A 13,705-nucleotide genomic window follows, 5' to 3' on the forward strand; every position below is an offset into this window, starting at 1 on the left:
AGTAGGGAACAGGATTATAGAGTACTCCTTCTGGCCAGTAGGTGGTGCATAGTGAGTGAAAAATACCAAGTTGCCTTGAAAACCCCAAGGTAATTGATGTAGCTTCAGAGATTATTTCATATGCACGTACAGCAAGGAAGAGATTCCCAATCAAACCAATTTCTATAGCCGGGCTTAAAGTTGTCTTGCTTATTTCTATACCCAGAAATCAGGTAATCTTTTTTTTTTCTTCCCTCTATATAATAATATTGTTTTTTCATTAAAATCCATGACAGGAGCCCAGCAGTCCTGAGTGGCTGAAAAATAAGTAAACGCCAAGACATAGGAGAAAAGCAATTTTGCCTCCAATTTTCTAAAGGGGGAAAACATAAATAATGGAGAGAAAAAGTTAGAGTTTTCAATTTAATATAAAGAAGTCTTGAATTATGTTTCAATGTCAAAGGAAGCATAATTAATATATCTGCCAAAAAAGGGTAAGAAAATGTATTCAACTGTTTCAAAACAGGCATAAGTCAAAAAATCAGATTGCAAGTTAATCTTTGACATTTTTTCTTTTACCTCACAAAATAAAGGGTCATAGACTTTAGTCCACATTCCAAAAAGGTCCTGGGTATGGTATCCTGTAAATGTTGGCAAGGTTTCTATAAAGTCCTGAAACACACACAGAGAAAACATTTTTACGTTAGAGTCACTCAATTTCAGCATCATGGATATTTGGGGCTGGATAATTTTGTTGTGGAGGGTGCCCTGTGCTTTGTAGGGTGCTGGGATGTATGCCTGGCCTCTACCCACCAGATGATTAACATCATCCCTAATCCCTCAGTTGTGACAACCCGAAGTGTCTCCAAACATTGCCAGTGTTCCCTGTGGGGCAAATCTGCCCCCATTGAGAACACTGTTCTTCACATAAAAGTGCACCAGGAATATTGGCTGTGGTTGTATGAGCCCAAAGAATTTCACGAACACTAATTGGTCATTTTTCATGATTGCATTAAAACTGTGGGTGCATGCTGGCTTCCTGCCATGTGTCCTGGTTTGTCCTGGAATCAGGCCAAGCAGAACCTCTGGTACCTGGTGGTTCAGGAATAAGACCTGGTATATGTGTAGCCAATGGGCCCAATGTCCAAAAATTTTTTGGGAAGTAGGTGAAATAGAACTCACAAATATATGACTGGTCAAGGTGAGAAGGGAAAGCACGTCTTAGGCCAAAGCATCTCAGGAATATACTGCAGAAATTGGACCAGCTTTCTGGCTATAAATTTGAAATTTGGATGGGATGCAAACATTTCTCTAGGTTCTATATTATTCTTGGATTGTCATGGTAATGAGACCCACTATTCAGCTATCTGCCTGATGAATTTGGCAGCAATTTATGGGAATCCTTGTGGAAGATATTATTTGATGGATAAATTTTCTAGGAAAACATAATTTACAAATATTAACTCAAACAGATATCCATAAAATAAATATAATTATTAAAGATCTCCCCCCCCCCAACCAAGGCAAACCAAACAAAAGCTCCAGGGCCAGATGACTTTATGGAGAAATTCTACCAAGATTTTCAAGAGCAAATAATTCTAATTGCTATTTTAACTGTTACCGAGTATAGAGAAAGAAAAAAAAAAGAAAACTTTCAAAACATTTTTATGAACCACGTGCAACACTGACACTGACAAAAGATTGGCCAGAAAAGAAAACTATAATCCAATGTTACTTTGAATATGAATGCAAAAGGTATGAGTAAAATCTTAACAAATAACTCAATATCCAAAGAAAGGGGCTTGAGTCTAGGCATGCAAAGATGGCTCTTTAGTAGCAAATCTATGAATATAATTAATCTTAGTAATTGATCCAAGGAGAAAAATAACTTGATTTCATCCACATATCTATCTATATAAAAGATTTATTTATTTGAGAGAGAGAGAGAGAGAGAGAGAGAGCATGTGCTGGTGGGTGGGGGAGGGGCAGAGGCAGAGAGAAGCAGACTCCCCATTGAGCACAGAGCCTTACATGGGGATAGATCTTACAACCCTGAGATCATGACTTGAGCTGAAATCAAGAGTCGAACGCTTAACAGACTAAGCCACCCAGGCACTCCTTGATTATATTTAGATAACGTTAAAAATATTTTTTCAAAAAACTAAACACCAGTATTGATAAAAACAATCAATAAAATAGGAAAGTAGTTCCTTAACATGGTACAAACATCACTATTCGGTCCTGAAGCCAGCATGTTTAATAGAAAAACACTTCTAAAATAAAAGACCAGACGAGGATGCCCACAGCCAATACTGTTATGTCCTACTGTACTCTAAATACTGGCCAGTGCAAACATGCAAAAGAAATCAGAGGTAAGGGGCGCCTGGGTGGCTCAGTTGTAAAAGCGACTGCCTGCAGCTTAGGTCATGATCCCACGATCCTGGGTTTGAGCCCCACATCAGGCTCCCTCCTCAGCGGGGAGCCTGCTTCTCCCTCTCCCTCTGCTTGTGCTCTCTCACTTTCTCTCTGTCAAATAAATATATAAAAATCTTAAAAAAAAAAAAGAAATCAGAGGTAAAAATATTGGAAAAGTTGAGGTAAGCCAAGGTTATTTGCAGATATTATAATCTTGGAACAAGCTTAAAGATAAATGTAAAGACCTATGTGAAGAAAACCTTAAAAATTTTTTTGAAGATAAGGACAGATAGGAAAATGTACCATGTTCTTAGGAAGAAATACTCAACATCATAGTGTTGTAAATTCTCCAAGTTAATTTATAAATTTAATATGACCTCAATAAAAACACTAAAAAGTAAAAAAAAAAAAAGTTTTTGGAACTGAGACAAGCTGATTCTAAAATTCACAAAGAAAATAAAAACACAGACATGGCAAAAACACCATAACCAATATCAACAGGCAAACAATAGAAACCATGCCATTCGTGTCACGGAAAAAAAATATCAAAATATATACAGGAAGCTCCTAAAATGTACAGAAAACAGAAAACCAATAATCCAAAGGATAAATGATTAAGGGATATGAAGACAACTGGAAATACAAAAGGCATTTAACTAGATAAAGATATCCCAAACATACTTATCATAAGAGAAAAATACAACAGCACAATGCTTTATAATGGTGATGGTACTGGGCTTCCTTATCTTGTTGCTGATTTTAGAAGGGATGCTTCTAGTGGTACCATTTTATACTTATAGATTGGCAAATATCCCCGAAGTTGTCAATACACTATTGGCAAGGCTAGAGAGGAACAGGCAATCCTGTGCATTGTTGATTGGGGCAGACGTTAGTATAACCTCTTTGGAGGGCAATTCGATAGTATTTCAAATTGCACCATAATTTCTACTTCTGGGATATAATTCCACAGATATTCTTGTGAAAATATTTAGATGCACGAGATACTCATACAGACTGTAAATGATTAGAAATGACTCACTTGTCCATCAATATAGACTAGTTAAAGAAAGTATGGTATGTCCACGAATTCAAATGCAATTATAAAAAATGACGAAACTCTTCATGTACAGATAGAGTAATATTTCTAAGATATATTGTTAAATGAAAAAAACCCAAGGTGCCCAATTCTGTGAATACAGTATACTACTTTTATGTAGCAAAGGGGAAGTTTCCAGAATATATTCATATTTATTTGCATATGCATAAAGAAACTGCAAGACAAGATAAGAAAACGCTGCCACCAANGCCACCCAGGCGCCCCTATATTTTTAAAATTTTTGAACTGTGTAAATGTATTAGAGATTTAAAATTTTATTTTTAAAAACACAAAGCATTATATCTACCTTTTGCATGGTCTTAAAAGGGTGTATTCTGCAAAATGGAAACATAAAATAAAAAAGACTATCCTTTGTATATGAAATCAATCGTCCCAGCCCCTCAGCCTCTTTGGGGCAGATCATTTTAAACTTGCATTTATTCCGAGCCAGGCATGCACTTTCTGGTTCTTTTGGTAGATGGGTATAAGATTAGAGAGGGGACTGGCTTCTTTCCTGGCTTGTGGCAGGGAAGGGGACCAGATAGTGATGACTGACCTGCATTGAACATTTTAACCCACTGCTATAACTGGCCACTGGCAGACACATTCCTCCCACACCTTTAAGAAGCTGGACCTTCATCCTTTGTCTTGGACCTCGCCCTCCTGTACACCACTAAATGACATGATTTTTAACCTTGTAAGGATGCAACCTCTGCTGGAATTCCGTCGACTGGAGAGTCTCCTCCTTAAGTTCTTTAAAACGAGGGCAGTCCCGGAAAGGCAGGTAAAGCAACTGAGGACAAAAGAAAAACCATAAATTCTTTATTAGTCAGAAGAACTTCGCTAGAGAATCTGCAGCCATATTTTAAGCCTCCTTAGGTGCAAAGTGACCTGAATAAAAGATTCAAATGTGTTTTGAGCTGAATGGAAATTCTAAAATTGAGGAAAAAGAGAGAAATGGTCTGTAGGTCTTAAATAGTAGGATATGCACACAGAAAGGAAAAGCTTTTTCTTTTTTCTTTCATGAACTTGCCTAAAAAGGACTGTGTTGTTGGTAAATACACTTCCTCATTTTCCATGTTGATATAACTATTATGTTGCTTCCTACTGGACCTCTTACATTTCTAGCACGAGATACACATGTGTGTGCAAAGGCATCCTGCCCCCCCACCCCCTCCAACATACACACAAATATAGAGAAATAAATAAGAGGTTCTGGAAAAAGATTGGTTAATCATTCATTGACTTAAGTTCCGGTCAAAATAAGGGCATATGCTAAATAAATTGAAAAATATATTTTAAAACCCATTATAAATTGGACAATCTTCTGTAGTCTTAACTATAGTCTCTAGGTTGGTGATGACTCAGCTTATTTTGTTGCTCGGAATTTCCATTTGTGGCCGGTCTTGTATTTCCAGCCCTTGGGGGACATCACTACTTGGATGTTTCTCTTCTTCCTCAAGTTTAACATGTACAAAACCGAAGTCAACTTCATGTTTAACCATTCTGCCTTTGTAATCTACTTTTGCCAATGGCAAAATGTATCATCCTGTTTCACAGACTAATCAGTTTCCTTGCCCACTTTCAGAATATATCCAAAATAGACACTCTTCATCATATTCATTGTTCCCACCATCATAACCTGTGTTTTGATTAATGCAAGGGCCTCCTATTTGGTCACTAGGCGTCCATCCATTCTTTCCATCTTTACAATTCATTCTCCATACCACAGCTACCCTAATCCTTTTTGTTTTATTTTTATAAATACCAATCTTTCTACAGCATTAATCAGATCATACCATTCTGTAGTTTATAATTTTCACTGGCTTTCATCTTACTTGGAATAAAATCCAAACTCAGTTAACCCTAGAGATCTCTGCCCTGCTTTCCTGCTACTGCCCCCTTATTCTTCTCTAGAAACACCGGAGGCCTCCTTGTTGTCCCCTGAACTCACAGGTTTGGGGGCTCTGCCTGTTCCCTGAGACCTTGCCCCCAGTCACTCCTGCCAGACTCTTCGAACTCAGCCGCAGCCATGATCACATTGCCTTGTTTTATTTCCTTCGGGGGAACTCATCGCCACTTGAGATTATTACTATTTTTTACTTTATTATCTATTTCCTATAAAGTATCAACTCAAGGACAGCCAGCATCTTGTCTGTTTTGTCCATTGTTGTGTTGTCAATGTCTAGAACAGAGTCTGCCATATTTGTAGCTGCTCAGAAAACTTTTTAAAAATAGGTTGCTTCCTGGGTGGCTCAGTTGGTTAAGCATCTGCCTTTGGCTCAGGTCATGATCCCAGGGTCCTGGGATTGAGCCCTGCATCAGGCTTCTTGCTCAGCGGGGAGTCTCCTTCCCCCTCTGCCCCTCCCCCTGCTCATGCTCTCTCTCTCAAATAAATAAAATCTTAAAAAAAAGTTGCTTCCTGATTCTGTCATTTGCCGTATTTTGCTTTCCTTCCTCTCACGTCTTTACCATCTAATTTCAGACCTTCATTTGTTTCATTCCTGAATTGCTTCAATGGTTATTCTCTGAGGCCCTAGTATTCTTTCCTTCCAAACCACAATCAGCCAGATACCTCAGAGCATGGCTCATCGTGTGTGCACGGGTGTGTTTTATGTCTGCTGCTTTACAGCCCAATTTTCCCGCATGGCCTTCTGATTTTCCCACAGAAGGAACAGCACTGCGGAGGGAAAAGGCACAGGGCTCTTCATTTAAAGGTCGAGGTTTTAGTGAATTACTCAACCTTCCTAGACTTTCATTTTCTCATCCCACATATTGAAAGAAGCTGAAAATAAGTGGGATAATCACCTAAAAATCCAACCAGCATTTTGCAATTCACAAAGTCTCTTCCATTTCTTAACTGGGTTTTCACAAATCGTCCTGAAGTGGTTAGAGAGGTACTGTTGTTCCCATGTTACAGAAAAGGACACTGGAGCAGGGAGGTGACTGGAGGTCAAGTGTCTGAAATGGTAGTTGGCTCTCAGACCTGGGTTTCCCCGGCTTTAAATGCAGCCGTCCTCCTCCACCGCACTGCCTCTCAGTCTCAAGGTTCCTCCTGGCTATTACGTGTGTATTCTCCGGTCTGTGCCCAACATAGCTAATGAGACGTTTTCATTCCTTCTAAATAAGAACTCTGGACACAGGAGGGCAAGCCGTCTGTATATTCACCCACTGCCATGCTTTTGGGCTGCCTTCTTCTCCTTTCCTTCCCTCCTCCGAGGTCTGGTTCAAGCTCTCACTCTCTCCATGAAGACTCGAATGGCTGCCCTGTGGTTGCGCCACCGGGGTCCTTCTGTGAGTTCCTCTAGCAGGTGCAACTTGTTCTTGCTTCGTCGCCCACCACTTTGTAGCGTGGTCTACACGTGTCACACGTGCAAATCGGTTTTCATCAAATGGGTGATAAATTAGGGAAGAAACCTGGCCTCGTGTTTTTCTATAGCCTTTAGCACAGCTCTGGGAATAACTGTGTGTTGACTGACGGATGTTTGTCAGGTTTCTTGGTCGATGTTAGAACTGTTCTTATCTTAGTGAGGACGTAGCTGGAAGCCATGGGGAGATATTCTTGTTCCTCTCTTCCTCACTCTCCTTTGTTTTTCTTTTCTTTTTTTTTTTTTTAAGATTTTATTTATTTATTTGACAAAGAGAGAGAAAAAGCATTCAAGCAGGAGACTCCCCGCTGAGCGGGGAGCCTGACCCAGGGCTTGATCCCAGAACCCTGAGATCACGGCGTGACTTGAAGGCAGATGCTTAACTGACTGAAACACCCCGGCACTCCTCTCTTTTCCTCTTCTAATAGCTCCTATAGTCTCTTTACTACATAATTTAATTACTATCTTTCAGGATTAAGGGTTAAACATCTACCTTGGTCTACACTGGCTAAATTGGATGCTGCTGTCCAGTGTCTATCTATGCAGAAAAGGCTGTAGCAACAGTGATTTTTTTTTCCTTTTGCAAGAAAATATTCACAAACTCCTAAGAATACTGATCATCATAATACTTCTCTCTCGATTCTGTGAAGGAAAGACGTACAAATGAATCATCTTGTCTTTTCAGGAAACATCAAAAAAAGTGGTTGGAGTAGACTTACCTAGACTGAGGTCAACAGGTTCAGGCTGTTTCTACAAAGTATTTGGGGAAGATTCTTACGTCATCAGATGCAACAGTTAAGTCAAACGTCTAGGAGTACTGGCAGGGCAAAGAGGACAGAACCTACCCCAGGGGCCCCTGGGCAACAGCCCGATGCAGAAGTCATGCTAAGCCTCAGCTACCGAGAGAGGACATGGTCATGCTTACAGTGGGACTGCAGGGGAATCAGGATGGATTCCTTGTCCCAAACCATTGCTTTCATACAGTCTTTTTTTGTTTGTTTGTTTGTTTTTAATTTTTTAGAAGGGGGAGGAGCAGAGGGAGAGGGAGAGAGAGAAACTTAAGCAGGCTCCACACCCAGCACAGAGCTCGAAGTGGGGCTTGATCTCACAACCCTGAGATCATGACCAGAGCCGATATCAAGAGTCTGACACCCAACTGACTGAGCCATCTGGATGCCCCTCGTTCATATAGCCTTAAATTCCACACCTGGGAGGTTAGTTAGATTTATTTAATACTATTTAAAACCAAAAGCAGTTCCTCTGAAAATGTTAAAGAGCTTTTGGTGCATCCTGCCCAGTGCAAATAAATTTGAGAGTTTCTTTCAAAAAGCCCCATTCAGACAGCTTGGTTTACGGTACTGGTTCTCACACTTGGTTGTCCACTAGAATCATCTAGGGACATTATTTTAAAGTACTGATGACTGCATCCCACCCTCAGAGATCCTGATTCGTCATAGAGAGTGCCCTAGGTGCCAGGATTTAAAATTTTTTTTTTCAGTTAATTCTAATATAATAACTTTGAGAACCACTAGTTTACAGGGAAGGAAATTGTCTGGAATGAGATAGGCCTGGTTCTTGTCCCAATAGCGATGCTTACCAGCTTTGTGGCACTGAGCCTATTTTGTTTCTCTCTCTCGGAGCACATATTTCCCTGGCTATAAAAGGAGAACAGTGATATTGTCCATTCAAGGTTGTTATGAAAAGTAAATATGATGACACATATCAAAGTGCTGGTCACTGACTATGCACTCAAATCTTTCTTTTTTTCCCCTACCTCAGAATGGAGGTTTTCATGTGGGGAGGGAAATTTTGTAGGTAGAGAGCTCTTAGAATATTCTGGAGAAAGGAGAGCCCTATGTGGGGCACCAAAAGTCTGGGAATTGAAGGTAGAACAAGGGGAAGTCTGTGTGTGTGTATGTGTGTGTGTGTGTGTGTGTACATGTGAAGATGGAGAGGGGAAAACTGCCATTTTTTAAAAAAGATTTATTTATTTATTTATTTATTTATTTATTTATTTATTTGAGAGAGAGAGAGGCACAGGGTGGGGAGGGGCAGGGGGACAGGGAGAGAGAAACTCAGGCAGACTTGGCTCTGAACGTGGAGTGCGGAGCCTGAGGTGGGGCTTGATCCCACGACCGGGAGATCATGACCTGAGCTGAAACCAAGAGTTGGCCACTTAATAGACTATATCACCCAGAGCCCCTATATGCCATTTGTTGAAAGGGTGGCAAAACAAAGTGGCTGATGAAGGTCCAAACTGAAATTCTGTTCCTACTTTCTCTTACCTGGGGCTTCCTATATCCTACTTTGTCCTTCACACCTTTATTTAGAAAAATATTAAGATTGCACAGACCAAGCAGCGTCCAGACCTCCAAACCCACAAGTACTGGGCAACCTGCCTTCCTCCTCCTAGGTCAAATAGGAGGTTTTTCCAGAATACTCACCCGATCTTCAGAAAGAGAGAGTGTGTGCACTGGGATGGGCTGCCAGAGTAGGCTGGGATTCCAGACGCTGATACCCTCTGGAGGAAATAGGCCTGCAAGGTTTGTCATAGCACTCATCAAAGTCCGATCGACGTCCGTACTTTGAATATAAACCTAGAGTGGGAAAAATCAAAGGAGATTCCAACTGATTGGAACTGTGCATTTTTCCCTGTGGAGCAAAGAGTACATTTGAGAAAGGCCAGGACCCTCACGTGAAAACATTAGCAAACATTGTGGTAGCATCATGATCACAATATCTACAGTGGAAGAGACAGTATGATGAGAATGCCACCCGGTACGTCAATAGTTGAACTGATAAAGAGACCAATTAAGTGAAGGCTACTTGCCGAGCCAAACTATTTGCCATAGATGTCCATAAAGTTTTGAACTTAGTCATATTTATAAATTTTTTAGGAACAAAGTATTTGTATAAATAGGAGTACATTTGGGGCACCTGGGTGGCTCAGTTGGTTAAATGACTGCCTTCGGCTCAGATCATGATCCCAGGGTCCTTGGATTGAGCCCCACATCAACCCCTGCTTGGCAGGGAGTCTGCTTCTCCCTCTCCCTCTGCCCCACCTCCCACTCATGTTCTCATTCTTTCTCTCTCTCTCTCTCAAATAAATAAACAAAATCTTAAAAAAAAAAAAAAAGGAGGAGTACATTTGTAAATAAGATCTCTGACTTGTGTAAGCTCCTTGGGAAATGGGCAAAGCACTTTTACACATGCAACATTATGTTAAATTCTTTCAGGAAAAAAAGTTCCCACTCTTGGCTCCCCAACTTACCTGTTCATGTTTGTAGGACTCATTCAAAAAATTTCTATATCTTTTCCTTATATACTGTCCAAGTTCATAATGCTGCTCCATGCCCAGCTATGGGAACAAATAAAAGCAAAAATCAGTGAAAGTAAACTCTGCACATCTCATGTATGAGTCTCATCTCTCCTTATTGAATGTGTAGAGCGAACCATGGTGTACTTTAATAGTTCCACAACAACAACAACAACAACAACATATTTTTAAATGAAAACAACAAAAGAGAGTTGTAATCTTTAGCCATGACTCTTGAGAAAACACATGCAACTTCAGCAGCACTTAGCATAGAGCCTTGCACAGTTAACAGCTGGTGATTGATTTGATTTAAGTAAATGGTTCATCTCTGGCGTGGTAGAACATCACTGACTCATCTTTGTCGGTGGAACATTCAAGGGAGCTGGTTGACCACTTGGTGGAGGTTTTGTGGAAGAAATTCAACCATCTGATGAGAGGTTGGACTTGATGAATCTGAAGATCACTTTCAACCTCTGGGTGTAATGATTTATTATCTGCACGGTTTACTTACATCTGGTTCATGAAAAACTAGAGCCTGTTACTCAAAGTGTGGTCTGGGGATCAGCAGTATTAGCATCACTTGGGAGTATGTTAGAAACCAAATTCTTAGGCCCCATCTTGATCTACTGAGCCAGCACCTTTGGGGGGGGTGGAGCTCAGGAGCCCCTTTGTACCAAGCTTACTAAGATTCTGATGGCCAGTAAACACTGAGAAATGTTGCTTTAGTTCTGTGATCCTCAAGCATTAGTGTGCATCAGAAGCAAAATTATCTAGGGATGCTTGTTGAAAGGCAGATGCCTCAGCATTTCCCTCCAAGATTTCCTGCTTATTAGACCCCGGGGTGGCCCTGGAACCTGCATTTTAACAACTGTCCTGAGTGATTCTGATCTGTGTAGCAGAGTGCCATGCTTTGAGAAACACTGCCTTCAAGTCTGTCTTTAACCCTGAGTTTTACTAGAGCTTCAGGAATCAGAGAGGTCGTGTTTTTCCTTGTGATGAGAACTCTTGGGATTACCCTCGTAACAACTTTCATATGTATTATCGAGCTGTTTTATGTATAGTCGTTACACCGTACATTAAATCCCTACTACTTATTTACCTTGTAACTGGAAGTTTGTATCTTTTGACCACCTCTTCCCCAATCCTCTTCCCCTCACACCTGGCCTCTGGTAACCACAGATCTGATCCCTTTTTCTATGAGTTTGGTTTTTTAAATTTTTAAATTTTTTTAGATTCCACATATAAATGAGATCATATAGTATTTGTCTTTCTCTGTCTGGCTTCTATTACTTAGCGCAATGTCTTCAAGGTTTATCCATGTTGCTGCAGACAGCAGGATTTTATCATTTTTTATGGCTAAATAATACTCCACTATAGATATATAGCACAACCTCATTATTCATTCATTTGTTGATGGGCATTTAGGTTGTTTCCATATCTTGGCTATTGTAAATAACACTGCAACGAACATGGGGGTACAGATATCTTTTTGAATTAGTGTTTTCATTTCCTTTGACTATTAGAACCTGCATTTTAAAAGATCTCTAAATGATACATTTGTACTTGGAAGCTTGAGAAACACTGCTCTAGGAAAATCTGATGGCTAGTCAGAGACTCCCAGAAGGAGAATCCAGATCCCACAGTCTGAAAGAATCTTAGAGTCTCACTGGAAAAGCAGAATAAGGGAACAGGAGTCTCCACACAGCCACAGGTATTAAGAAGTAGCCTTGAGTTTTTATTACTGTTCCCAAGAAGCCTGAAGCTGGGTAGGCTATGGTGGGAGGAGCTCTGACCCAGCAGCCAAAAGATGCTGACCTCAAACAGCCTCTGTGGGATTACTCCTCTATGAAACATTGTGGTCGAATTAGAGAAGTGATTCTCAGACTTCGCTGCACATTAGAGTCAACCGATCAACTGAGGAGTTTCTAAAAATCCCAATATCCAGGTCATACCCTAGATGAATTAAATAGGAACCTCTGTCTGGGAGACAGACATCGATATTTTTTAAAGCTCTCCAAATAATTTCAATGTTTAGCCAAGACCGAGACCCATTGGTTTAAATGCTTAGTTAAATGTTTAGATAAATGTTTAGAGATACTCAACTCTATACACTCTATGACATTTCCTTAATGTATTTAAACAGTGTTTTGGTCGAGACAGAAGCAACACATGTGGTCTCTGGCTCCAAACAGAAGAGCCATCCACTCTTGCAAGAGAAGGGGGTGGAGTACTGGAGCAGTGACTAGAGATGACTTTGTCTTCCACCCAACCCCCTCTTCACCTTCTCCTTTGGTGCTCTTTAGAAAGTAGGGCTCCCTATGTTTAAGACCACTCATAAGAAGGCTCAATCCCAGTATATCCAGCTGATAAAATAATCAAATTTGGTATCAGCACTTCCAGAGGAATCCTGTCTTCCCAACCCCGCTGATTCAGTTTATCGATTGCAAGATTATTTTCTACTTCCTTAGGGGAAGGCTGAGAAACTCAGGGGCTGGCTTCCAAGTGTCTCTGGGCTCTCTTCAGCATCTTTAAGCTCATGTATTCGTCTGTTCCCATGCACAGCTCTTATGCATTAATAAAGCCAAACAGGGCAAAAAAAAAGATCAAAACGGGCAATTTTATACAATTCTACAGTTACTAGTCACTAGAGGTGACTTGGTCATGATCAGAAATTATTGAAGTTTACCTTTAGTGCCTCGCCTTTCACGATCAAAACACATTTTAGACATTTTAGTTTCTTGGTAATTGTGCAAAATTCTCTCCCAGATCTGAGTAACTGAGGTAGTTATATGGTTTCAATGTATTACAAACTCCACATAGTTTCCCTTAAGACTCATCAGCAATCTTTAGCTGAAAATCCAACCAACCTGAGTGAGTTGGCCAAATCCTTGAGGCCATGAGGATTCCTTGATGGGGTCGTTAGGGAAGGTTTCAATGGGACTTCGGTCTCCATGCCTAAACACCTGAAAAGAGATTGAGACAGTAACGTTACAAATTTCACTTAGGTGTTTTGTCTCAGCTCATCCTAATAGATTTTCTTCTAAACCACTGGTTCTCCACCTTGGGATGTGGTCAGTGCATCAGGATTTTAAGACCTCCCCAGGTAAGGGGAGCCTGGGTGGCTCAGGTCATGATCTCAGGGTCCTGGGATTGAGCCCTGTGTTGGGCTCCCTGCTCAGCGGGGGGAGTCTGCTTCTCCCTCGCCTTCTGCCTCTCCCCCTGCTCATGCTCTCTCATTCTACTCTCTCTCAAAAAATTTTTTAAAATCTTAAAAAAAAAAAAGAACTTCCCAGGTAAATCTCAGGTTAAGAACCCCTGTTTTAAGCTCACTAACACTTTCCTGTGTTTCAGGTAATTTAAGTAACAAGTCTGTCATTCATTAGAAAGCAGGGGAGCCTCGCACTGACACTGGTTTTTATATTGGGTCAAGAAGGAACACAAAGCTTAGCAGATCACTTTATTGCAGGCGGACTCTGATGAGAAGTATTCTTCCTTAATTATGGTGTTAAAATTTTTACATATGATAAAAAG

General features: G+C 40.5%; 1 protein-coding gene across 1 annotated transcript in view; it reads right to left on the reverse strand.

The window, feature by feature from the left end:
• Positions 1–13,705, reverse strand: part of ACP3 (acid phosphatase 3) — a 45,470-nt gene that overhangs the window by 22,907 nt on the left and 8,858 nt on the right. The window contains exons 3-6 of the mRNA XM_002926252.4: positions 10,130–10,216; positions 9,303–9,455; positions 4,185–4,283; positions 559–651 (exon numbers count right to left, since the gene is read on the reverse strand). Of these exons, the coding sequence (XP_002926298.2) occupies positions 559–651; positions 4,185–4,283; positions 9,303–9,455; positions 10,130–10,216 (432 nt within the window). The remainder of the gene's footprint in view (positions 1–558; positions 652–4,184; positions 4,284–9,302; positions 9,456–10,129; positions 10,217–13,705) is intronic.

Source organism: Ailuropoda melanoleuca, chromosome 6 (genome assembly GCF_002007445.2).
Source record: "Ailuropoda melanoleuca isolate Jingjing chromosome 6, ASM200744v2, whole genome shotgun sequence".
In the NCBI taxonomy this organism is placed as follows: Eukaryota; Metazoa; Chordata; class Mammalia; order Carnivora; family Ursidae; genus Ailuropoda; species Ailuropoda melanoleuca.